The 27,072-nt window shown below is 45.2% G+C and overlaps 2 protein-coding genes across 3 annotated transcripts in view; both read right to left on the reverse strand.

Moving 5' to 3' along the window:
• The window catches only part of celf3a (cugbp, Elav-like family member 3a), a 30,884-nt gene extending 15,002 nt beyond the window's left edge, over nucleotides 1-15,882 (reverse strand). Inside the window, exons 1-3 of the mRNA XM_079523418.1 lie at nucleotides 15,619-15,882; nucleotides 14,460-14,716; nucleotides 13,071-13,153 (exon numbers count right to left, since the gene is read on the reverse strand). Coding sequence (XP_079379544.1) covers nucleotides 13,071-13,153; nucleotides 14,460-14,604 — 228 coding nt within the window. The 5' untranslated portion in view covers nucleotides 14,605-14,716; nucleotides 15,619-15,882. The remainder of the gene's footprint in view (nucleotides 1-13,070; nucleotides 13,154-14,459; nucleotides 14,717-15,618) is intronic.
• A 3,935-nt stretch (nucleotides 15,883-19,817) lies between these two features.
• The window catches only part of rprd2a (regulation of nuclear pre-mRNA domain containing 2a), a 31,623-nt gene continuing 24,368 nt past the window's right edge, over nucleotides 19,818-27,072 (reverse strand). Inside the window, exons 10-12 of one of the 2 annotated variants that reach the window (XR_013791667.1) lie at nucleotides 23,454-26,403; nucleotides 20,349-20,478; nucleotides 19,818-20,074 (exon numbers count right to left, since the gene is read on the reverse strand). Coding sequence is in view for 1 of the 2 variants with exons in the window: in XM_079521887.1 (XP_079378013.1) it covers nucleotides 23,894-26,403 (2,510 nt within the window). In the remaining variant the exon portion in view is untranslated. Of the gene's footprint in view, nucleotides 20,075-20,348; nucleotides 20,479-22,743; nucleotides 26,404-27,072 lie in introns of those variants that run through there. The other variant, XM_079521887.1, reaches the window with a different exon arrangement.

The following is a 27,072-nucleotide window of genomic DNA, read 5'->3' on the forward strand; positions in this document are numbered from 1 at the left end:
GAGGGGGGACGTTTAACACATGAATCACAGCGTCCCTATCCTGGGCATGTCATACAAAAATGGCAGCTCAAAATGTGTCAGGCGTTGTGAGCTTGTAAATCTTCTATTTTCAGCAACGAGGTTTGGTGTGGAGGGGAAAAAGCAAGGGGGTCAAGGGGGTCAAAGTATCCCACGGGGACCACAGTCAACAAAGAACAAATGATAGGGTTTAAGTGAGTTTGTGACAGTCAACATGCATCATACAGTGGATGTGTTCGTTCGGTAAAACATGAGGGATGGCACCTTCCCTCCAAATATGTACATTACATTATTTGCATACATTTCTAGACATGCATAAGCATGTACAATGCAAGTGTACAATATGTGGATTTTCCACATTTAAACGCGGTGACGCGACACGAAGGAGGATTAGTAGAGCGGTGGCCATGCAGACGCCATCATGAATAGGTGTTTATGTACACGGACGTGTGTATTGTGTTGATTTGACAGGGTGCAGTGTGGGGTGACCTTCCCTCTGATTTCCATTCCTCTGAAGTCTGGCCTTCTCAACATCCTCTACCATTCATCCACTAATTGCACTCTCTCCATATCTTATCTTTCTTTTCCGACGCTCGCCTGTCTGCGGGTGACACCGATATGTGCGACATGTCACAGTTTTAAGGCTAATTTATACTTCGTTGCGTGACTGTTTTACAGTTATGTGCGACAAGGCATAAATTAAGCCACACCGTACATACATCCGCCATTTGTACAGCCTTTCCTTTTTGTCACCTTCCTCTCTCTCTCTCACTGTGTGTGTCTGCCTCTCTCTCTCTCTCTCTCTCACTGTGTGTGTCTGCCTCTCTCTCTCTCTCTCTCTCTCTCTCTCTCTCTCTCTCTCACTGTGTGTGTCTGCCTCTCTCTCTCTCTCTCTCGCTCTCTCTCTCTCTCTCTCTCTCTCTCTCACTGTGTGTGTCTGCCTCTCTCTCTCTCTCTCTCTCACTGTGTGTGTCTGCCCCTCTCTCTCTCTCTCTCTCTCTCACTGTGTGTGTCTGCCCCTCTCTCTCTCACTGTGTGTGTCTGCCTCTCTCTCTCTCACTGTGTGTGTCTGCCCCTCTCTCTCTCTCTCTCTCTCTCTCTCTCTCTCTCTCACTGTGTGTGTCTGCCTCTCTCTCTCTCACTGTGTGTGTCTGCCCCTCTCTCTCTCTCTCTCTCTCTCTCTCTCTCTCTCTCACTGTGTGTGTCTGCCCCTCTCTCTCTCTCTCTCTCTCTCTCTCACTGTGTGTGTCTGCCTCTCTCTCTCTCACTGTGTGTGTCTGCCTCTCTCTCTCTCTCTCTCTCTCTCTCTCTCTCTCTCTCTCTCTCTCTCTCTCTCTCTCTCTCTCTCTCTCTCTCTCTCTCACTGTGTGTGTCTGCCCCTCTCTCTCCCAGAATTGCCCTTCGTTAATCCTGCCGCGTCGTTCCTCATCACTCCTTCTCCCCTCCTATCACACTAAACCAGGAAAAGCACACACCCACGCGGGATTGGGGAAGTGATAAGATTAAGAACGCTCGCCGGCTAATCTGGATTACAGAAGCACGCAGCATTAGAATAGCGAGAGATTTTGACAGAGCCTGAGTGAGAGAGAGAGAGAGGGGCAGAGAGAAAAGAGGTTGGTAAAGAGAGAAGGATAAAAAAAGACATTGGTTAGGGGTGGAGGGATAAAATCTGAGGGGAGAGAGAGAGAGAGAGAGAGAGAGAGAGAGAGAGAGGCAGACAAAGTAAGATGGAGGGCACAGCGGAAACAAAGAGGGAATTAGGTGACCTTTTCATAATTCATCAAAAGCCAATCCACTGAAATGACGTTCTTTTTTTACTGCTCAACAATTGTCCTCCATTGTTTGACTCAAATCCTTATATGACCATTTTTTGCACACACCAGTGACTCCGCTTTCAAAAAGTATAGTGGTCTAGAGAAATAAATGAACAAAAAGAACAAGGGAACGAATTAGGTACAGGGAGGGTGGGATCGGGGGTGGGGGGTTGCATGTAGTGGAGGAAGGGAGCCGGGGGGGAAAGAGGGGGATGGGTGGGGGGTGAGAACAACACAGAGTGACACTCCGTTAACTGGTGGCTTAATGAAGGTCTTAATTATGGAGCCGATGACATTTCAGCCAGTCACTGATCCTGCGCGACGCTGATTGATCAGATGTGATCAGTCACCGGGTGGGAGACGGGTATTGATCAGAGCCACGGTCGACATCCACGCTCGCCCCCCAGTCCGCTGCCATGCAGGACCGGCATGCAGAAACGCTGCCATCTCCCCCAGCTAGCACCAACCAGGCCCTGAACACAGCAGCAGCAGGCAGCAGCTATACTGCACACTGTGCCACTGTGTCCAATGTGTTGTCCAACTGATCACATCAAATAATACTTTGGATCAGTGGATTTTTCAACCCGTTTCATTTCAGGGCCCACAATTTATTCAGATCTTGAGCCACGGACCACCACTTGATGACATTTAGCCTCTCAGATCCAAAACTATAACGAATATTTTGTTATCGTTGGATAAGATTTTGTCTACAATTCCATGCTTTTGGCAAACATTTATCAAAATAACAATTCTTCTACATTCTCTAATTGTGTAGACTTGAAGAAATGCAGATGTTTAACAGTAATATAACTCTTGAGAGCGTAAAATGAAACCAAATGGACCCTTACAAGAGTTAAAGATCTATAAGGGTCCATTTGGTTGCCAACTCAATCAGTCCACTGGGGACCACCTGGAACCCCCTCAAGGACCACTGGTTGAAAACCACTGCTTTGGATAACAATCGGGGAGTCAGGAGGTAAACACAGGCCAGAAACTGTCCCGAAACCAGTCATCCAAATCCAGAACTCCTCCGTTAAGCCAAACGCACAAACGCATCGCAATGCCCTTTTGTTGAGGTTGTATATTGGCTATTTTTGACACAGATATTTGTTAACATAGATTTGTTAGCATTGATTTGTTGGAACGGTAACTGGAGAACTCGCCGGTTTTCCGACTCGCCGCGGTTTAGTGCATTTTAGTTTTACTTCACCTTTTAAATTGCATTGAATTGAGAGAGAGAGGATAGTTGTTTAGAGTTTACACTAGATGAAGTAGGAATGCTACAGTTTACACTAGATGAAGTAGGAATGCTACAGTTTAAACACCAAAGTACAGAAACAATGTCATTCATTAGTAAACAATATCCTGAAATGTCACTGCTACTATCATTGGTATTCACATACTCACCTTTTTATCATCATCTAGATGACCATCTAATTGATCACTAATAATAATTTGATCACTTTGGAAATGAACTATAACATCTGTGGGTTTGACATACTATACACTGATGAAGACAGTATGTTAGCATAACGATGAAGACATTGAAACTTGTTTCTCTCCACTTTTTGCTGCGGCGAGTTGGTAAACCGGCGAGTTCTCCGGTATTTGTTGGAACTATTAGCAGACCTACAGAGTACTTGGTAAACCGGCGAGTTCTCTGGTATTTGTTGGAACTATTAGCAGACCTACTTGGTGACTCCGGTCAAGTACATATAGGATGTAAGTGTTTATCCAAATGGTAGCCAGTGATAGGATGGTTCATCTGCACTGTCAGAACCCCACTTGATCAATTTATATGCTAATTTATTTGATATTTCTGATGTGATAACATTGTTCCAATTGGCAGCACCCAGGCTGATAATGTAGGGCACGATGAGACCGTTTTAAAACCACTCATCACTTATAGTATCTTATGTGGCCATTAAATAAACTACTGCAATTGTAAAACATCACACACACACACACACACACACACACACACACACACACACACACACACACACACACACACACACACACACACACACACACACACACACACACACACACACACACACACACACACGTGTTTAATGTATCATGATCCTTATGAAATAAAAAATAATAATTGAAATCGATTACTGGCACAGCCTCAGGTTTTAATTGTGGAAATGGCGGCTCGGCATACAGTACACGTCTGGACGAGGAGTGCAAAAAAATCCCAAGGCCCCACATTTCCTGCCAACACTGTTGAATGACAAACACTAAGGCTCGGTGGCTGTGATAAGGAGAGACAGAGCAGATGGCACAAGAGATCAGAATTAGAATCTACAAGGGGAGGAGAGGAGGAGGAGAGGAGGGGTTGAGGCCGTGTGCCTCGGCGGTTTCCTCCTCTCCTCGACACCCACTCCAGATCGGCACGGCAACCAGGCCCCTGCTCCCTCTCTGACGGTGGCTCGTCGGCTCGCATGGCCATCGTCATGACAACCCCCGTGATGAGAGAGCCCACAGCGGGTAAACAAGGTTGCCCTGAACAACGGCACCACGGTGGATGAGAGAGAGAGAGAGAGAGAGAGAGAGAGAGAGAGAGAGAGAGAGAGCGGTGGGGAGAGAACAAATGAGCCGGCTTATAAAGGGTACTTCTAGGTCGAAAGATAGCAGTATGAAGGTGTGCGTGTCAAGAAAAGGAGAAGAGGAGCATGAGAGGCGAGGCAGGGCATAGAGAGGATGGAATAAAACCAAATAAATCAAAAATGTAAAATAAAGAAGCTAAGGGGAGGGAGGGGGGGGGGGTGACAGACGGCTGACAAGGACAGTTGCCTGTTGAATGCTGGTCGTGCCTGCAGAGAAAAACATCTCTCCTCTGTTGCCAACATCACTGACTCTCTTTACGATAATTTGCTCTCTCTCTCTCTCTCTCTCTCTCTCTCTCTTTCTCTCTCTCTCTCCACTACCAGCCCCCCTCCTCTCTGTCTTTTCCTATTAGGCTTGTTTACAAAAATACAGTCACATACTGTGCACAGATACAACAAACATGCAGGCCAGCCCCTCCAAGCGGCCATTCTGCCCGGGTGCCTTCTTTCTGTGTGCCTTTTTTAATGCCGTGTTCTTTTTCTGTTGCTTCGTTTCATCTGTCAAAGCGAATGCAAATACACACAGCGATAATCTACGGTATATGCATCCATTCTCCCACTAAATAAACACACTTTCTTTTCTCACAGAAATAAAAATCCCCTCCCCGTTCCTGGCAGGAGCTCACGTACACACACACACACACGTACACGTACACACGTCCACACACACACACACACACACACACACACACACACACACACACACACACACACACACACACACACACACACACTCCAGCTCACGGCGACATGAGCACCCATCCACACGTAGTTAATCTTTCAATCTGCGATGCCATGCCGGGATTTCACTGGGATTATGAGATATTAAATCCATAGATTATCCAATCAAATCACAGTTCGACCCCTGCCTCATATCATCTGACCCCCCATCCCATCACTGGTGATGCACACACATATATACACACCTATACACACACACACACACACGTATATACACACACACACACACACACAGAATACACTCACCCGTGTAAACGCATATAAACCCAATTAGATTTGGTAAACGCAAGGGCTAAGTGCGTTTTGATGGAGGTTCAGGCAGAGTATTGGGTGTTTATAGCCTTGATAATCATATATATTTCTCCCCCCTGTTTCTTTGCCACTGTGAGCCAAAGAGTGTCTGATAATCCCCCCCCCCCCCTCCCCCCTGTTCCCCTCTCCTCTCGACCCTGCCATGTTATTAAGTCTCTGGCAGGCTGCGGTATATACGCACGGGCGACACATTTCTGTTGCCTGGCTTTTCTCTCCAATTTCAATCCATTCGTGTCCATGAGAAGCAGTGGTGAACGAACGGTAAACATATCAGCGGACCCATCTCTACCATCTCCCGTTTACCGGAGGTAGGAGGGGAGGGGATAGGATGGGGTGGGAGGGGGCCACAAAGACAATTTTCCCTCTTCTTCTCCTCCTCCTCCTCCCATCCACTCCGCCATTGCACGACGCCGCGCTGGTCATTGCATCGCGCGGGTTACCTAGCAACCTGGCATCTCTCGTCCCCCTGCCGTCTCCAGGCAACGAGACCTGCGACCATAATCAACCTGCCATCCCATCCCATCCCCCCCACCACGCACGCACGCACGCACGCACGCACACACCCTCCGCCTCTTGCCGCTCTACTCTCGTTTCTCTCCTCCGCCTTCTCTCCTCTCTTGCTTTTCCCTCCTCATCCTAAAGGCGTGTATATGCTGGGACACGCCGGTGAACACACGCGCGCGCACGCACGCACGCACATGCACACGCACACACACACACCCCCCCATGGGACCATCCCACCGCTCAGGATGGAGACTCTCACATTCACAAGCAGGAACATTTAAAAAATAAAAGGCTAAATAGAAGGAGATTCATAGACATGGAAGAGCGCAGGCGCGCATTGAGAGATGCAACAAAGAGGCAGGGACAAAACGCATTGAACATTAAGTATAGTCTGTTAATGTCTCTACACACAGCCACAGATAGACTGTAGAGTGTAAACAGGCGCACACGCACACACGCACACGCACACACACACACACACACACACACACACACACACACACACACACACACACACAGAAAGGAAGCCTTGTAGCAGAAGTGAAACCTGTCACATATTCACGGAATCAATCAAACGCAGGGGCAGGGGGGACAGAGAGCGCCGCGCGAGTACAGTTCAATAATCGACAATCATTGGCTCGGTCTTCAGTGTCAATGGTGCGTGCGACGAGTCGCTCATCGCCACACAACATTAAACTCTCTCCCTCTAAAGGGTGGGGTATACGTTGGGCGGCTGGGAGAAAGAACGTTTGATAATGACGTTGACTTTTACTGTCAGATGAAGATGAAGATGAAGAGCAGCGAAACAGTGGGGATCAAGCAGCGAGAATCCACACCAGCCTTGACTCACAAATAGTTTCTTCTCTTTCAGGTGTTAAATATTCATGTCAACATCTATGGAGCAGAGAGAGGCGAAGTGACTGAATCATGGATGGATTCCCACGTGCGTTTGGGTTGGGCCTGCATGTCATAGCTTTAACCATTTAAGTCCCATGCATTTAAAAAAGTGTTTGCCTGCCCTATATAATAAGATAAACTGCTTCTCCATTCACTTCACTTCGTATGGTGTTTCTACCCTATAGTGCAACAAACACACATAAATGTACACAGATGTGTATATATATATATAATATAGTATACGTACATACACATAGTAATAATAATAATAATATCTGGGACTTATATAGTGCTTTTCATGACACTCAAAGACGCTTTACATGTGTTGGGGCCAGGGGGGGGAACAAGAAAAGGACAACTTTATTAGAAAAAACAATTAAAAGAGTAAAACCAATAAAACAGTGCATATAACACGTTTAAAAAACATGCATGTCTACATGCATGTCTACCATGATTCTACTCTGGTCATGTGTCACAGAGCCACGAGCCCTTTTACCTTTTGTGTGTGTGCCAACTCTATAACACACACACACGCACGCACACACGCACATCTCCCTCTCTCATAACCCCCATGCTTCTAAAAATGCTCCATCCCTCTCTGTAACAGATGTCTGTATTTAAGCAGATAAACGTACAGGCTCAGCCCCCCTTCCCCCTCCCTCCAGACCCCCCCCCCCTCCTTCTCATTGCCACCCACTGCTCATTATGTCAAACTTTCATTCATTTCTATCTCTCCCTCCCCCCACTACCTCCCCCCCTCCCTCCCCCCACTCTCTCGTTCTTCTCCCTTTCCTCCTGCCCCCTTTCATTCACCCAATTTCAACTCAATTCACACCCCCACCAACCCCCCCCCCACCCCTCACCCCCCCCCCAGAAGTCCATTCTACATTCATTACTACAGTTGGGCCCAGAGTGACGTATATGCATGCGGGAGGCTGGACTGCTACCTTCTCTTTCAGCCCCAGAGAGTCCAGTGTCTGCTGTACGGCTCCTTGGTTCACATTGATATGCGTGCGTATGTGAATGCATAAACGCATGAATGCACACTTTACTATAGTCTAGAAATAAGCCCATCAAATGAACTCGCTCGCTCACTCAGCGACGCACTTTATATCTTCATCGTCAACAGTTTCAGACGGACTGCGATGCCATACCGTATGAGGTCTACTATTCTAAAATGCAATATTATGCATTTAGGAGGAATTAATTAATTAATTAATTAGAAATAATTACCCTAGCCTAGATTCACTCACTAATTCAGAAATAGAAATACAATGTATACAGTCAGTATTACCATTTTGCCAACCAAGGCCTTGGGTATATGTGCTAGCATTTATATTGTTCTATCAATCCTGTTTCATACAGTAGTAGTCATTTTTCCCCAAATGTCTATGATCTAATTTTGGAATGCAATATAAATTGTGGATCGTGCACATGATACAATCTGGTACTCCAGTGGAAAATACCATATACTGTAGCACCATTTAGGAGCTGTTTTGAGAAACTAATATGCCAGGAAATGTAATATTTGCATAGCCAAAATGTCTAAACCAGATCTAAACATTTGCTTCGTATTTTGTTAGCCTGTCATGTTGTTAGCCATGTCATCTGTTCAATAATATTTTCCCGTCTTTACTGTATAAATGCTGATAAACATCTTTGTAATGCTATAACTGCATGGCATTGAGCGACGGTAGTGGAACAAGTACAAGTTTGTACATCTATACTGTTATTGTAAACACTTTCACAACGCATTATTATAATGCCAGCTATATTAGAGCTATAACATAATGCCATTACAATGGCACTATAATAGCCCAGAAATGACTGACAAGCTTCATTATCCCGAGTAAAAAGCAAGAGTCTGTACCATTAATCTACATGCAATACAAGACTATTGACAAAACCCCTCTGTCTGGGCACTGGTTATGGCTGAGTAATAACCTCATTTATATACCCATTGTATGACTGTGTCACGCACTGAAAATAGCCGATATACAAGCTCACAACGCATCGCATCTGTGACACATTGTGAGCTTGTATATCGGCTATTTCACATGTACAGTCGCGCGAGGAAGTAAGAATAAGACTTATAATAAGGCTTTAGTTACAAACTAAGCTCATTTCTCTCATACGGACAGCTTATATGGTGGGAGCTGAGGAGCTGAAAGAAATAGCCACACTTTTACTTCCATACATTGTAGATAGGTGATGCAGAATTCTGAGAGAATGGATTTTCTGTCCAAACAAAGATCTCATAAGACCATCAAATTCAAGCTGCAATCTCCAACAATGTTTTCCTCTGGATGCACGCACACATGCACGCACACGCACGCACGCACGCACGCACACACACACACACACACACACACACACACACACACACACACACACACACACACACACACACACACACACACACACACACACACACGCACACGCGCACACGCACACGCGCACACGCACACAACACACACACACACACAACCCCCCCCACTTCAGTAAACCACATTAGCCTGAACACCTGCCCTCCCCTCCCCCATTGCACACGCACTACTACACACAAGAACAGACTCTGCGTGCTGACTTATAATGTACAAATTCACTCCTATAAGCACTGACAACATCTGTCAAAAAGACAATACATGCATGTCAGTCAAATGGCAAAACCGCCTGAGTGATATCCACTGCCGTCTGCTAATAAGGGCTGATATCTAGCCTCCCCACAGGAGCACTCATGAACTGTAATGGCAACTAAAAATACAACTCAATCATTTTTATCCTTACACAAAGCGAGGGAGGGAGGCCACTGCTATACCCTAAAAGAATATTCCCTTTACAACATCCACTTCAGTTTAAGCTCTATGATCTATACTTGATAGCTGTCAGTTGAACCTAGAATATAGTGCATGGGAGAGCTAAATGGTTACATAACATTTATGACAGCATTCACTGTTCTGGAGGTTTGGAAGAACCTCTGTTGCTCGGGGTGAGATGTTGACCACACAGTCGCAGCATCGCCGGTTCGGTTCCGGCATGAGACTTTTACCCTCTCTGCTCTCGCTCAATTTCCTGTCTCTCCACCACACTGTCCTGGCTAATTAACCACATGAACCCTAGCATCCCTATTCTGGGCATTTGATAACAGAAATAGGAGATCTACAAGCAGATCTGCCATTTGTCCTTCTACACTAAAGACATTTGGTGTAGAAGTAAAAAAGCAGGGGCTAAAGCTTGTAGATCTGCTATTTTCAGCATGCAACCAAGTGTAAAATGACTTATACTGGATCTCTTGTCCACTAGTCCCTTCCTAACATTTTAGTCTAGTTTTTATTTATTTATTAGATATATTTAGTCTTAGTTTTAGTCACCGTAGCTTGGTTTTCATTTAGTTTCCATTTAGTTTTCCTCCGTGAAAAATGGTAGTCGGCGAACATTTTTCGACGAAATCAACACTGCTCAGCTGACCAGCCAGACACATCGGCCCGACAACAGGCCTCTGTCGGCCAGAGGAAGATAGCACGTACAGAGATGCAGCGATAAAGTACAGGGGAGACATGACAAGACAACGGGAGTACAGGGTGTCCAAAGACAGACATGAAGAGTGCACTGACTATGGGAACAAAATCTTAAGGTTTCATTATGCCGTCCATCTCACTTTTCTTTCTTTTTCTTTGACCTTACCCCTCACCTCTTTCATTCAGGATCTTTCTGTCTTTTCTCTTGACATTTACCTGAATGTGTTTTTGTCACTCTATAGGTGTGTGTGTGTGTGTGTGTGTGTGTGTGTGTGTGTGTGTGTGTGTGTGTGTGTGTGTGTGTGTGTGTGTGTGTGTGTGTGTGTGTGAGTGAGTGAGTGAGTGAGTGAGTGAGTGAGTGAGTGAGTGAGTGAGTGAGTGAGTGAGTGAGTGAGTGAGAGAGAGAGAGAAAGAGAGAGAGACTCACTCTCACCTGAAATTAAACACAAAGCCAGGTGCACTCCAATCCCACCATCTGTTTACCCCTCCCTCCCTCTCTCCCTCACTCCCTGCCTCCTTCCTGTCCTTTCTTTCGTTTCCTTCATTTTCTTTGCGCTCCTTCGACAAGCACTTCTTTACCCTCCCATTTATTAATAGCAGATAACAATGAAAGAAATGTAAAAGAGCCTTTTAGACGACATTTCCTCTACAGAGAAGAGAAACGCCATATAATAGGAAATCAGGAAAGCTCTGCCTTCATGTATCTATATTCAGTGAGCTTTCTGCTCTACTTTAATTGCTTTTCATGCTATTTCTTTTGTACGGCTCTGGCCACGAGATGCCAAAGTTAATTATTCTTTGGCAGGGCAGGTGCAATTAGACGACAATTACACCACAGCTGGTAGCAAGGGCCGGGTGGTGCTTCCTCTACCCTGGGTGTAGTATGTGTGCATTCACGTTGTGTGCGTGTGTAGCTAATAAGATGGTTTTCATCTTTTTAGGGGGAGGGGGGAGGGGTGCGATGAAGGAGGCTCACAATTGAGATTGGGAGTGGGGGGTGGAGGTGAGGGGGCTCGGCTTGTTTCCCGATGCTCTTATGGGGCTTACAGAGGTAAGAGGGAGCGAGAAGGAGAGGGCCAGAGGGCCGCTGGGGAGATGGCCGCCCGCGGGAGACGCGGGGGGTTTTAGCCACAGGGAACCTGGATGCTGAGCTCCTCAGAGAGGTCAGGGAGGTTACACTACTGTCATGCTAATAATGGGATTTATATAGCTGGTACCCTAAACCACCCCCCACCCCCCTCTCTGTCTCTTCCTCTCAAACAGCCTGTCTATAGTCTACAATGGCACATATTAGTCACTCGCCATACCGGCGGTGACGTAGTTCATCTGCGGTTAAAGGCCCTTGTTAATAAATAAAAAAAGAGGAACAGAAGAGAGGATACGGAGGAGTAGAGGAAATGTCTCATAGATAGAGGAGTCAGGGAGGGCCCTCGGTCGCCTCGTCTCTCATACAGTGTGTTTCTATAGAGACACAGCTGTCATGTCATATTTAGCTCTGCAAATGTCAATTGGCGGCGCACCTGCTGCCTGGCTATGCTAATAATGCTAGGTTTAACTTTGATTAGACTAAGAGAGAGTGGGAGGGGCGAGAGAGAGACGCAGATAGGCAGAGAGAGTACAAAATACAATGTAGAAAAGAGAGCGAGGGAGAGAGATAAGAGAGAGAGAGAGAGAGGAACAGAAGACAGAAGGAGAACTGTCAGTATGCCTCAAAGCGGTTTCTTCCGAACAGAGACAGATTCCAGGATGACTCAGACCTCACTGGAAGGATGTGTCTGAATGCATCACATATGAACCACATAGGAGAGCAGCCTCTGCCCTTTAATGAAGCCCCATCAGCTAAAGGGGAAGTCAGGCCTGCATGTCAAAGTCACTTACGTTCCCTGTATCACTGCGTGTCTTCATATTTGTGTGTGTGTGTGTGTGTGTGTGTGTGTGTGTGTGTGTGTGTGTGTGTGTGTGCGCACACACACGCACGCACGCACGTTTGTCACATGCAGATCTACATATGTGTGTTTGTGAGTGTCCTGTGTCACTGCATGTCTCCATATTTATGTGTAGGACTATGTGTACGACTTGTGTGTGTGTGTGTGTGTGTGTGTGTGTGTGTGTGTGTGTGTGTGTGTGTGTGTGTGTGTGTGTGACTGTGCATGTCCTGTGTTGCTGCATGTCTTCATGTGTGTCTCTCATGTAATGATTTGTCTTCATGTGTGTGCCCTGTGTCACTGCATGTTCAGGACTGTGCTGTGTATGTGTGTGTGTGTGTGTGTGTGTGTGTGTGTCTGTGCATGTCCTGTGTGTCTCTCATGTAATGATGTGTCTTCATATGTGTGCCCTGTGTCACTGCATGTTCAGGACTGTGCTGTGTATGTGTATGTGTGTGTGCTGTATTTGTCCTCCTGTGTCACTCCGTGTCTAGATATGTGTGCAGTGTGCAGGGAGGCGTAATAATGTCACTAATCGCATTCTCTTTTTTTAGCGTTGTTTTCCATGCACAGTCGCGCACACGCACACGCACACGCACACACACACACACACACACACACACACACACACACACACACACACACACACACACACACACACACACACACACGTGAGCTCTTGAGAATCGCCGGTTAAGTCAGGAAGACGACAATGACGACACTCACCCCTGGTAGCGTCTTCTGCTCGTGCAATGCATTCTGGGCCTTTAGGGCAGACTCTCGTGCGCAGTATGTCAGGAAGGCACATCCTGCAGACAGGGGGGAGAGAGGCAGCTAGCAGCTCAGTGTATGTGCGCTAAATGGAGGTCAGCGAATTTTTACTGAACATGTCATGTTTGAAATGTCAGCCGCATATGCCACGTGTAAACAGATTATGTGAGGGACGCTTACTGCGGCTTCATGGTAAAGGCCAGTGGCCTGAAGTGTCCAGGAAGACCAAAAGCACTTCCACTTGGTTTTATTGTCAGTTTATACAGCACGCTAGAGGAGTTCTCGTCTTGTCTCATTCGGATTGGCACACTACTTTTTTCAGTTAATATTTAGTATTTATATATATTTTGTATATTTAAAAAAGATCCCTCTTTCATACTTCATTGTACAGTATGCGTTGCATGGTGAAAATAGCCAATCTACAAACTTGAAGTATGTCATGATGCTTTGTGAGCTTGTAGATCTGCTATCGTCACTATTTTTTGAAAATCTCTGAACAATCTTTCCTACAATGATGTGAAAATGTGTTTTGGTCAAATTAATAGTAAAATAAACAAATAGCATTTTGATTAATAGCTTTCTGGTGGAATCTAAGCAGTACGGGGAGTCGCCGAAAGGAATCCCTGTACATTCATTCATTGTACTTAAAACTACTTTATATTTACACTTGCCAATTAATTCCATTTCTCTGATTCTGAGTTCTAATGCCATATGGAAACGATCTTAGCAAACGATAATACTAATAGCAAGCAATCTCACATAACAGCAAAGGCCTTCATTAACCTTTAGGGCTCAGGGAAACATGAATATGGAAATGTATGTAGAATAGGTGTTATAAGTGTTAATGGAGTGATTCCACTTGCTCCGTGTGCCACACAAATGATTGATAGTGTATGTTGACTCTGGGAGAGAGTTCTTTTTCCCCCTCCTGCTATCAGATGAGCAGCTGTAATGACATTCCCTGTGCCATAATCTAACCTGGGTCACTGCACTGATCCTACAACAAAATCCTCAATATTCATTTAAAACGCTGAGGGTAAAATGGTCCATTTTTACACGTACGCACACACACGCACGCACACATGCACACAAATGAACATTGAGGATTTCACTGTGTGTAGCTAGGGCCTGAAACGTAGACTTATTCCACATGGGAATAAATGATGTCAAACTAGGGGTTTAAGGCCACACTCATCTTTTGTGCACCATATAGGCTCCAACCTGAAACATCTGACTCAAAGTATTTTGAGAGGGTTAAATCTACAGATAAGCTATACGCTTTCACAACCCTGAAACTAAGAGTCTACAGATGTCATCTGAAGACCTCGTCTCTCTCTCTCGTACCTTTGTGCATCCCTGTGTATTTGTCCTTTATGACGGTCAACTCATAGATCTTCCCAAACTGTTCAAATATGGGCTTGAGGTCCTTCTCCTCCAGGTTTCGGGGGATCTGCCCGATGAAGAGCTTGATTGCGTCTGCCTCCTTCATTGAGAGTCTTGCAGGTGAAGGGGGGGGGGAGTGACAGTGGAAGCAGTCAGGTGGATCGGACAGGATCCAAATCCTCAGGCAGTGAGAGGGCGGCAGAACAGAAGCTTTCACACTGTGGACGACAAGGCCAGCAAGACAGATGTCATTCCATGTTCAGAAGAACAGCACATACTGTCAAATACAGAACTTGCATGGCATAGAAATGGGACTCCGTATAAGGGGTCCATTTGGTTCCATTTGTATATACACTCTCTGAATTAAATGAACATTCAGGATTTTGCTGTGCAATATCAAACCTAATAGAATGTAGTAGCATGCTTCACAATTGTGATATTTAGATGATCCAAATGGAAGAGAACATTGAATTTAAATGAAAACAAGATTGAAATAATTAATTTATCAGCTTCTAAACATTTAAACAAATTGTATAGGCCAGACTCCCATAATAAATCTGGAAAGGTACAAAAAATACATATTGGATGATTTAGTCGTAGGCTATGGCCATAAAATCGTGATCTCGCATGTGTAATGATCTTGGCATGTCACTGTTTGCAATCAATAATCATAATTCATAGCTGTAGGGATGGCATATAAGGTTTTCTCTCAATTTGGGGAGCATCTTGGTAAAAAAAAAATAGGTTACTGTTCAACGCAATAAATAAACATTGGCTAAGTCAAACAGAATCCTTTGTTGTGGCGCCCTTCGTGCGTTTGGGGCTGATCATAGTGAAATACACAGCGATGTGACAGCGTGTCAACACACCGACCCCTGCGGTCTCTTTGTCAAGATAGGTTGACAAAAACAATGGCCCGATTATTATTTCACATTTGACAAAAATAATAATAAAATAAACCTGGTTTCTCAATGACGAAATAATGTAGGCTAATCTGTAAATATTGTAATTTCCTGGCTCTCTCGTCTTTCCTCGCTTAATTTTGCGACTATATTAACAAAAATATTCCATAGATGTGTCTGTGAATAATATTAGAATAACAAGTTGTACGACCACCTACCTCCTATAGCAACGCAACTAACAAATCCAGCGACGGTCCTTTATCCGGCATGAGCGTGTTTATCTTGATTTTCCTCTTGTTTTTTCTGGTCTTTGTTGACAGAGCCCTTGTCCTCCGCTATACGACTGTTTACACCAGACACCAGCCCCAACTGAAATAAATAAATCTCGAAATAGAAAAACAATTTTCGCCAGATTTAAAAGGGCGTGAAGTGTTATAATTGTAATTCCTCACAATAGATTACATATAGAACGGGGCTGTCGCTTGCTCCCGGTTTTGCTTCTTGTCTCCCTCCCTCCCTCTCTCTGTCTGCGTGTGTGAGCGTGAGTGTGTCTGTGTGTGCGTTTGTGTGTGTGTGTGAGTGAGTGAGTGTGTGTGTGTGCGTGCGCGTGTGTGGGTAGCTACTCCTCCTTTGACGTCGTAAGCCGGTGTCTCCCTCCCCTGTCGATCTCACTTCCATCCTCCCTTGGGTTGTACAAGCCGTGATGTCCAACGGCGGGGACCGTCGCTAAAATACCTCAAACCAAGCTCAAAGGGTGACTAAATAAATACCGAATAAAATAAAATAAATAACGTTTGTAAAAAGACACTAGATACATATATTTATATGCATTTGTGATGCGTACTAGTAATAACCCTGTAGGCTACCCTAAACACGCAAGTCAATCTTAAATTAACATAACATGAGCTAAAATTCAAGGATACATGAATCATCTTTTAATTTTAAGTTATTTTACTGCCATAAAAGAGTGAGGGGGGTGTGTGTGTGTGTATGTGTGTGTGGGGGGGGGGGTATAGGATAGAATATAACAGAATAGTATTATGACATTATATATAGCCTACTAGCACAAAATAGATTCGCCTATAAATGTGTAGCAGGGCAACAGATGTTAGCTTTCGCGTATATATGGTCCTGCTTTTATGCTTTCAACGTTGGTCGTGCACAAGGCAGATGGTCCCTGACATGAAGGGATGCAAATCCATCTTTTGTTCTCGCAGGAGGAGCTGGCCGCGGTGCTGAAATGGGTAGACGTCGTGAGTCGTGACTGCCACGTACGTTCCCAGCCTCTCATGAAAAATCACGTTTTCAGGGGGAACAAATATTTATTTTTTTACCCCAGTTTGTTCACAAATGCGTAATCGTACGTATACGGGGCACACACGCCCACAACGAGATGAAATCCAAGCTGGACTCGGGCATGATGTAAACAATGAGCCCACATGACGGCACACACCCGACATGCGCAGACTTAAAAAACTAGGGGATGATTCAGTCACGATTCGCAGCTGGGTCGGTCGATGTGTCTGTTAGTTATACACACACACACACACACACACACACACACACACACATACTCACACAATGAATATAATGTTACACACTCATTTCATCACTTATTACAACACACTCCTCCTGCAAAGGGCCTGCATTTATATAATATAGCCTAGTTTTAGACCTCAATCCCTGTTGTGTGTGTGCGTGTGTGTTTCACCCTGCTGTACCCAGATGACTTCTCGGCTTTGCCTCGAATGGTGAGACCTAACCATCTGTCATTTGTCCCTAAATCCTATATCCGCCCTTCGACACTTCAACCCCAATCTACTCCAATGAATGGTCCCTGCAGGGATTTAAGAGTGATTCCAGCCTGGGTATAATCTTACAAAGTATAGTGTACTGAACTACTGTGCCTACATTAAAGTGACATGTCACAAAGGATTTCACACAGAATATGGAATGATCCTGCACTGCTGTTATACAACAGGCCTATTACTTGGGTGTAGTACTAGCTCTGGTCCATAGCTCTAGTGCAGTTTCATTTAGAGCTATGTTACCGATGACTTCCGGGGCTCACATAAATGCAGACCAGCCTCTCGTCTTTAGCGCAAATAAAAATAACGTTTTTGCTTCTCACCAATACAAAGAGGGATTGTGTCATTAGAAAGCCTACTTTCCTTAGTGGACTCTGAGCCCCCCACCACACGTATAAAAAAGGTACTTTTTGGCCAGAAAGGGATTTTTTTTCACCGGAGGAAAAATATTCTCTATGAGGGTTTTCTCTTGGCAATATCGGTAGAGGGCGCAGTGGAGTAACTAAAAGTATTTTTTTTTGCCAAAAAGTACCTTTTATACGTGTAGTGGTCTCAGAGTGCTTCCACTAAGGAAAGTAGGCTTTCTAATGACAACCCACCTTTGTATTGGTGAGAAGCAAAAACGTTATTTTTATTTACGCTAAAGACGAGAGGCTGCATGGTCTGCATTTATGCGAGCCCCAGAAGTCATCGGTAACATAGCTCTAGTCTAAATGCAACAGCATTAGAGCTATGGACCAGAGCTAGGTGTAGACACTCATCAGTAGCACTGATTCATACTGTTCCATTAGATCAGGGGTGCCCAAAAGGGAGATCGTGATCTACCAGTTGATCACAAAGGCTGTGCAGGTAGATCACATGACATGCCCCAAAATAATCTGCCACTGAAGGTGACTTGATTGATTGACAAGAAGGGCCTGTCGGCGCCCTTCACGGCTTCTAAATGTATGGAAATGCTTTGTTTTCCAGAGTCAGTATAGCACTATAAAGAACCCGAAAACCTACCACTTCCATACAATTCAATTCAATTCAAAGGGCTTTATTGGCATGAGAAAACATACGTTTACATTGCCAAAGCAGAAAGCACAATACAACAATACAATCAAAACAAAAAATATGTACATTTGAACGTCAGAATCTTCAATAGATCAATTTCTATATTGTACCAAGATCACTGGATGCAGGTATAGTGCAGGAATATACACAATGATTAGTCTTTAGGGTGGTTGTGTTCCGTTTGATATCCTTCTCCTATCACAGCAACTCACGAATCTTGCTGCTGTGTTTGCACATTGTTGTACTTCGCCCAGCAGATATGGGAGTTTTTTGTCATTGGTCATGTTTTCAAAATCTCCGTGTGTGGTTGTAATCTGTGGGAAGTATGTGTCTCTGATGTCTTGGTACAATGGACAGATGGTTAGGAAGTGTAGCTCGGTTTCCACTTCATTTTGTGTGCAGTGGGTGCATAGTCTGTCTTCTCTCGGGATACAGGTCTGCCTATGACGGCCTTTCTCGATCGCAAGACTGTGTTCACTGAGTCTGTACCTAGTTAGGATTTTTCTTTGTTTTGGGTCGGTCACAGTGCTCAGGTATTCTGCCACTGCGTATTCTCTGTTTAGGGCCAGATAGCATTCTAGTTTACTCTGCTTTTGTGTTGCTTCTTTCCAATGTGTCAGGTAGTTTTCCTTTTGCTGTTTTATAATTTGGTTTAGTCCAATGGGTTTTCTATCTCGTGGCTGTTTGTGTCCGGAGTTCCAGGGCCAGCTGGCTGAGGGGGCATCTCTCTAGAGTTTCGCTGTGTGTGAGTGCCTTGTTATGGAGTGCATCTAGGTCGCTTTCTTTTAGGTGGTTGTAGAACTTAAGTGCTCTCTTTTTTATTTTGATTACGAGTGGGTATCGTCCTAATTCTGCCCTGCATGCATTATTTGGTGTTTTTCGCTGGGTACGGAGAATGGATTTGCAGAATTCTGTGTGTAGGGTCTCAGTTTGGTGTTTATCCCATTTTTCAAGGTCATGGTTTGCTAATGGTGCCCAGATCTCACAACCATAGAGGGAAATTGGTTCTATCACAGAGTCCAGTATTTTAAGCCAGGTTTTTATTGGGATGTCTATACAGAATTGGAGGAAGGCTTTTTTCCCACTATTTCACTTTCTAAGTGTGTTTGTCTTAGCGCCACTATTCCAAACCGCCCTCAGTTTTTATTTATTTATTTATTTTATTCAGGGTGGGTATAGAATAGATCATGTTGAGCTGGTCATTTTAAAAGTAGCTCTCAAGTCCAAAGTGTGGGCACCCCTGGATTAGATGTATTGATGATACTGCAATCCCTCTTCTGTGGACACCCACATTTATGTAGCTTTGCTGCAATGACTGAATTTCCCCCCTGCATGGAAATAACAGAATCGGAATCTCAGAGAAACTCATTAATCTACCAAGAAAGAACAATAAATGCAGGGAATAATTAGACTTGGTGCGTAATGGCTGCAACAGCTAAATCATACACTTTCCACTGGATCAAACAATGCATGAGAATATGCACGAACAACAATCACAAAGATGCCAGACTGTCGAGGCACAAAAACAAATAAGGACAAAAACAGTATTTTTAAAAATATACAAGGTAATACTTTATTGCACATGACGTGAACACATTCTATGAACAAAACAACAACAATGTTTTCTGAAGCACACATATGCCATTTAATGCATGCACCTCTGGTGTGAAAGAGAGACAGAGACTCAGAGAGAGGCATAGATCAATGTTCTATCATCTTGGGCTGTACTTACACTGTCACTCACTCACAGGCCAGTCTCACTCATCCACTCCACTCTCCTGTGGCTCTTGTCAAGGTCTTCTGTTCAGTCCTGCACACACACACACACACACACACACACACACACACACACACACACACACACACACACACACACACACACACACACACACACACACACACACACACACACACACACACACACACACACACACACACACACACACACACACACACACACACACACACACACAAATCAATCTCAACATTGAAATCAAATGCTGCCATTTTCTTGCAGAGAATGTCTCTATTTCTTAAATGGCAGAGTGAAAAGCAGAGCTGTGTAGAGCTTGCGGGGTCGTTACCATGGGGAGGACACAATACTCCTCCTCTGTTCACAAGCTCCATCTCTACTAGGAGACCTTCCTTCTTACATCTCGTCTCAGAAGCTGCTGGCACCACATTAGAGAGACATCAAGGTGTAGCTCTGGAGTCCTACAGGAGACAGGTGGTGGGGGTGGGGAGTAGGAAGAGGAAAGGGGAAGAGAGATGATGAAATACTATGGGAGGGCGTCAGGGCGAGGTACATAAAGTGATCAGTTTTTCCAAAACTTGAACTTCCCATCAACATTGACAAATTCCCCATTTCCTATAAATGAGACGATGTGCGTGTGTATAAACGCACGTAGTCTCCTATATGTACGTGTACAGTAATATTGATAACATATATATCTCGTATCTATAGGCCTACACGCGCGCGCGCGCGGGCACGCATACACACAATTTTGGACAATGAACCGGACGACCTGCAAGTCTACGTGTATAAGGCTATATAATGCTTAATCTCTTGCTTTCTATAGATGGGCAACCGCGAATGAAGGCCTGGGGATGAGCAAACACTAACCCGTAATTTAGCCTACCCTGAAAACTTTGGACGCGTACTACGCGTCGCGTAGTTAGTAGGCCATTACCAAATCTCCTCTATCATCATGATCCAACGGGATGTTTAGCTTCAGACTGTAGCTTGCATTTGACCGACGACGACGAGCGTAGGCTATACTGCAAGTCAACAACACAGTGATAGACGCTTTACTGACATCTGGTGTCGACTGGCTGAAATGAATTAACAGACCTGAATTTGTATATTCACTTGCACGTCACGAATCATCCCCTGGTTACACTATAAACTAAAGACGTTTTGACGGACACGCTACTCGAGGATTGTAATCTAAAAGATCGTACAAGCCTAGTAACGAGGAATATCTGTATTAACTTTCATCGTACAGGAGGCCACTTTTTTGTTTTAGTTGAGTTGGTAAAGAGATGAGAAATAAAACTAGTTCTAATTCAAATTATTGATTGGGAGAATGGGGACTAGGCTATAGCAAATGGATTTCAATAAGTTAGACTTAGCCTTTTTTCCTTATTTTTGAAGCCTAATACTTTGTTTGGTCAGTTTAATTGGTTTTCTTTTCTCTTAAAAAAAAAAAAAAAGTATAATTTCTTCCTAGATCTGCTACAGAACATTTTACCCAACAGCCCCCCAAAGTGTAATTGCACTAGTAAGCTATGATGTTTAGGGTAATTCAACATATATTTTTTTAAACATAGGCCTACTTTGTCATGCAAATCTTATGTCTCAGTTTCAAATTATCCTTGTTTTGTCAAGTTCACATATTTGAATTTGGAAAATGACGAGGTTACAATTTTTACTCACACAGTAAAGTTTATTAACTGTATAGGTTATTAAGACTATACTGCTCTAAGCAATCTTTTTTACTCTGGGTACTTTTCTAAAACACAAATATCCTATCCCCTAAAAATTGATATGATTTTACAGAAATGTTGATGTAATTTTCCATCAAGTATCTTAAAAATATTTTTAAAATCCTATAGGCGAGGTATGAGTTAGATCGATTCTGACATTAGTATTTAATCAATGAAAAAAATCAATTGAGCAAAATGACTATAATATTTCAAGTTGAGGCAGGCTAGTGCCTGAATATTTCACCAGGATATCATAACCTTGCTTTAACTCATCTTTACTTCCCGTCAAAGTCAGAATTACCGAGGAGAGATCTACCGAGACTGCCTGTCAAACTACATTACTGGTTATTAAATAAACTCTGGAGAATATGCTTACAATATAATGGGCATTCACCATCAGCAGGTCTTTATTTGGCTCGGATTTGACAAAGGGTCACTGGTTTCTGAGAAAGCTTGTTAGGGTCAACATTTTAAGAAAACAAGTGCAGCTAAATATCAATAAAGCTTTGTCAAGTCAATCATGGTAGTAAATTGGTATGAAATGCTAGTCGTGCAGTCCCAGAGATCACCACCAAGTTATTTAAATTTTGCATTAAAGGTTAGAAAACAAAGTGACATATAGCTATTCTCCTTTATGTTAAACATTACTTCAGTCTTTTGTGAATTATAGCCTATTTTGGTAGCACTCAACAGTTATGAACCCTACAGGGAATATACAAATCTGATTCAACATTTGCTCTGCAAGATAACATTTCCCACCAGCTTCCTAATGCTCATAAACTAGATGAAATCCTTTTAAAGATTAGTAAATCTTTAAATAGTCATTCAAAATGGCCCAATTAGCCTAATTTAAATCTTTTATCTTTTGGCTAAGTACGTACAGGACATAATTTTAGGATATGCATGCATATTGAAAGTTTTGTGGGGTGATGGGTGATGGTTTCAGGCAGGAGTGTGACACCATCACAGAGTAGAGCAAAGCAAAACAACAGGTTTCAAAATTAGGTTTTTATTAGACAAAACAAGTAAAATGAAGGTGAAGGCGAGAGTCTTCATCCAGTGCAGAAAATGGACCTCCTTTCTTCTGAGTCGATTTAAAAAGAAGAAAAAGCTCTCTCCAAAGGACTTATTTGTCTCCCTTTAACTAGACTTGTGCTAGCATTTCTACAAACAACTAAACGAGACGTGAAACTCGTTGGCGAAGGACTAACGCAGTGGGCGAAGGAAGCATAGTTTCACAAATAACAATCAAAGTCAAAGAACATAAAACGTGGAAAGAACATAAAACTCTATACACCGATATACTTTTCACGTCCTCAAAGTGTATTTTAACACGCTGTCGTTTTACCAAAATTAAGGATTACGATATGGAAGAGAGAGAGGAAGTGGGGGCTACAACTTCTTACTGAAAAGCGAACAGCAAAATCATTGCATCACCTACATTCATTTGTTGATCCCCTCCCATGAAATAAATATATTCGCATTGAACTGAAAACTGCCGTCATCTTCTACTCCCAGAATACTCACGCATCTGCATGCACAACGGCTCATCATGCACACGAAGCTATATCAAAGGGAGTCAGAATTCTAGGTTCTAGATAAAGCAACGGTTTATATTAGAACAAACGAAGAAAAAAAAAGAAAGAAAGTGAATTATATACTGTATATATGTATATTATATATGTATGTATGTATATATCCACCTCTTATTTCCTTTTATCTTCGGTCTTCAAACTTCAGCTTGACAATCTTCTCAGAAGCCGTTTTCATTTACATCTGTGGCATTTTCTTCTTAGCTTCTTGTTTGGTGCTCTTCACAAGGACGTTCAAGTTGAAAACTCTTCTTCCAACTGCTCCATGAAGTTCTCACGCACAACTGACTGCTCTGAGCCCCACTGTTAAAAACTCTTCTTCCGAATGCTCCATGACTCTCGTGCACAACTCACTGCTCTGAGCCGTGCTGATTTTAAGTCCACTTGAAGTCTCTCTCTCCCCCCCCCCTTCCATCCTCTCCATTTCACATCTAAGTGCTGGCCATACATCTCCCTGTCTCAAGGCCAATTCATCAGATGTAGAGAAAAGTCTCACCTCTGTCACCATGACAAGAGGGACCTGTTTGAAGCGGGTGTGGCAACTGGTCAAGTCAAAAACGTGGGGGTAGGTAGGGTCTTTTTTGGGGGAACATCGGGCCACCGGGTGCACCTCCTCTCGGAGGACGTTTGCCCTGTAGCCGTGGATCTGGCCCATGGAACGGCTGGAGAAGGGGTCGTGGACCTCCACGCAGTATTCCGCGAGGGTGAGGAGGACGATGTGGAGGGTGAGGGGGGCGGTGACGGGGCCACGGGCCGGGATGACGCATTTCATGATGAGGTGGTGGTGGCGGCATTCTCCCATGAGCATAGAGGGGGGGAGAGGGGCTGCGTTGATAGGCGTCAGGGCCAAAGTGCGGCTCAGGTCCGTAGTATGGATCCTCTGGACCATAGAAAGGCTCGTCAAGGAGTCGGCGAGGATCAGGGGGGAGCAGGACATCACCCCGCCGAAGGTCGTCATGGAAGCGTCTCTGATCTTCCTGGTACCGCAAGTCATCTAGGCGAGGCTGGAAGATGTCAGGGTGGCCGTGAATGTTGTCAGGGTGGCGAATTCCATCAGGGTGACGGTGAATTCCATCAGGGTGACGGTGAATTTCATCAGGGTGGCGGTGAATGTCGTCAGGGTGGCGAATTCCATCAGGGTGACGGTGCATTCCGTCAACGTGGCGGTGAATGTCGTCAGGGTGGTGAATTCCATCAGGGTGACGGTGAATTTCATCAGGGTGGCGGTGAATGTCGTCAGGGTGGCGAATTCCATCAGGGTGACGGTGAATTCCGTCAGGGTGGCGGTGAATGTCGTCAGGGTGACGAATTCCATCAGGGTGACGGTGAACGTCAACATGATACGGGGGATCGTCTGTGTGGAACATCGATTTATGCTGATGGTCGTGGATCACCATCCTACCAATTACACTGTCTGTTCTAACCCCCGTGTCCTCCTTGACTTCTGCGTTGGGCACCTCTTGTCGCTGTGGAGGAACCATCTCACTGCCAGTGCCAGCCATGGTGGGTAGAGCCTCCAAGCCACCTGGAGGAGGCGGTAAGTTGGGGAGAGGGGGGAGGATGCCTTTGAACAAGCCCTGCTGGGAGGCTGAACCCTGGGGCTCCTGAGTTTGGTCTGCTTGGTAAGGGTACAGGTGTGATGCCTGGTGTTCATTGCTTCCTCCTGGGGTTGCCACACTACAGCCACCAGGGGGCAGGACGCTTCCATCAGGGTATATGCCACTGTACCAACCTCCCATGCCCACCCCTCTCTCATTACCGCTTGTATTGATGGGGGCTCGCTCGCCTAGTGTTGGGCCCACCGCCTGTCCTGCAATCTGCTGGTAGCATTCAACAGGTGCTGCCGTTCCATGCTCCGCCCCCTCCTGGGTACCATATGGGTATGGTTGGTAGCCTTGCCCATTTTGAGCCGCCCCTGGCTGTGTGTGAACGTGTTTTTGTGGATTGGCGGAGTCCTGCCAGGCACTAGACTGGTAGATTGAGGGAGACAACTTGCCCTCTGTTGTTTTTGCAGCTGCGTCCACGGTGGACGGCTGCTTGGTGCTGGACTCAAACGCATCCACAGCTGGCTTGTCCATGATCTCGTCTTGAGTAGGGGTGCCCCCTCCTTCATCCCTCACCGGGGTCCCGTCCCGAGTGTCTGTGCCAATTACCGGGCTGCCTCCCAGGGAGGGGTCATCAGAGGCAAAGCCCAGGCTAAAACTGAAACCAGGATTCCCATGCAGGAAGCTGTGGATTTTGGAATCCAGGCTCTGTGAGGGTTCCAGTTCTGGTTCTGGTTCTGGTTCCGGTTCGGCCAAGAGATCCATGTCTCTGTGCAGAGCCGAGACCAGAGCAGAAGCTGAGGTCAGGATAGGTGCTGCCTTGGGCGCTGGTGCCTTGGAGGCTAGCACATGGGGGGCTGGTGCACGAGGGACTGGTACACGGGGGGCTGGTGCCTGGGGGACTGGTGTTTGGGGGGCTGGTGCCTGGGGGACTGGCGCCTGGGGGACTGGTGTTTGGGGGGCTGGTATTTGGGGGGCTGGCGCATGGGAGACTGGCGCATGGGAGACTGGCGCATGGGAGACAGACGCATGGGAGACTGGTGCACGGGGGACAGGTACCTGGTGGACTGGCGCTTGGTGCGCTGGTGCCTGGGGGACAGGCACAAGGGGGGCTGGTGCACGGGATGGCAGAGCAGAAGCTGCACTTGAGGTCAGGAAAGGTGCTGCCTGCTGGACCGATGTCTGGGGGGCTGGTACATGGGGGACGGACGGCTGGCGGCCTGGTGCATGGGAGACCGGTGCAAAGGGGCCTGGTGCTGCTGGTTGGGCTGCTGTCTGATGGGCAGGCACATGGGGGGCTGGTGCCTGGGTGGCAGCTTCCTGGAGGGTCGCTCTTAGGGGACTGTACATCGCAGCGGAGATGGGTGGAGAGGGAACAGGTGTGGTGGAAGGGAGAGACAGGCCACTGTTGGAGACTGCTGATGCAAGAGTAGAGGAGAGGGATGGAGGAGGCTTGCCTGTACTGGATGAGTCAGAAGATACAGTTCCAACTGAATTGGTAAGGAAGGAGCTGAGACCTGTGGGACAACGACAAGAGACAGAGGGAAATGGTTACAGAGAGATAAAGATTACAGGGAAAAGGGGAGAAAGAAAACATTCTAACTGCTTTACCATATTCTTATTTTGTCAATTGTGGTAGAATCGACTGATTTTGAAGTGGTTCCAATGCATCCAACAGTTATTCTCTGGGCAGATGGAGAATCAAGCAACTCTTTATAACAAAGACAGGAGCATAACTATGAAAAAGCCCTGAGTAAGAACAGAGACCTTTTTAGATCACCTGGATGCCATCATATTGTTTTCCCTAGGATGGGCTGGTAAGGACTCGACTTGTGATTGGCTGAGAAGGAGGAAAGGGATCAATTATTTTTTCTTCATGTAATAAATGATTCCGATTGCGCTCTCCGATGAAGTTTGTTTAATTTATTGTGAAAATAGCTTATCTACAAGGTAACAACACCTGGCGGGAAAGCATTGTGAGCGTGTACATTTTAGCCTTGTTCACAAACTACAGACATAGTAACTTACTAGTTCCAAAACTGTATAGTTTTTATTAAGGCTGTATTGCATTTTAAACAAGTAAATGTTTTATTTGTTTATGTTGTTGTTACAATGCGCCAACCTCACCAAGTTAAATCCCTTCCCCTTGCACATGCAACATAAACTCGGCAACAAAAGTTCGGAAA

Source organism: Electrona antarctica, assembly GCF_951216825.1.
Source record: "Electrona antarctica genome assembly, chromosome: 15".
NCBI classification, from domain to species: domain Eukaryota; kingdom Metazoa; phylum Chordata; class Actinopteri; order Myctophiformes; family Myctophidae; genus Electrona; species Electrona antarctica.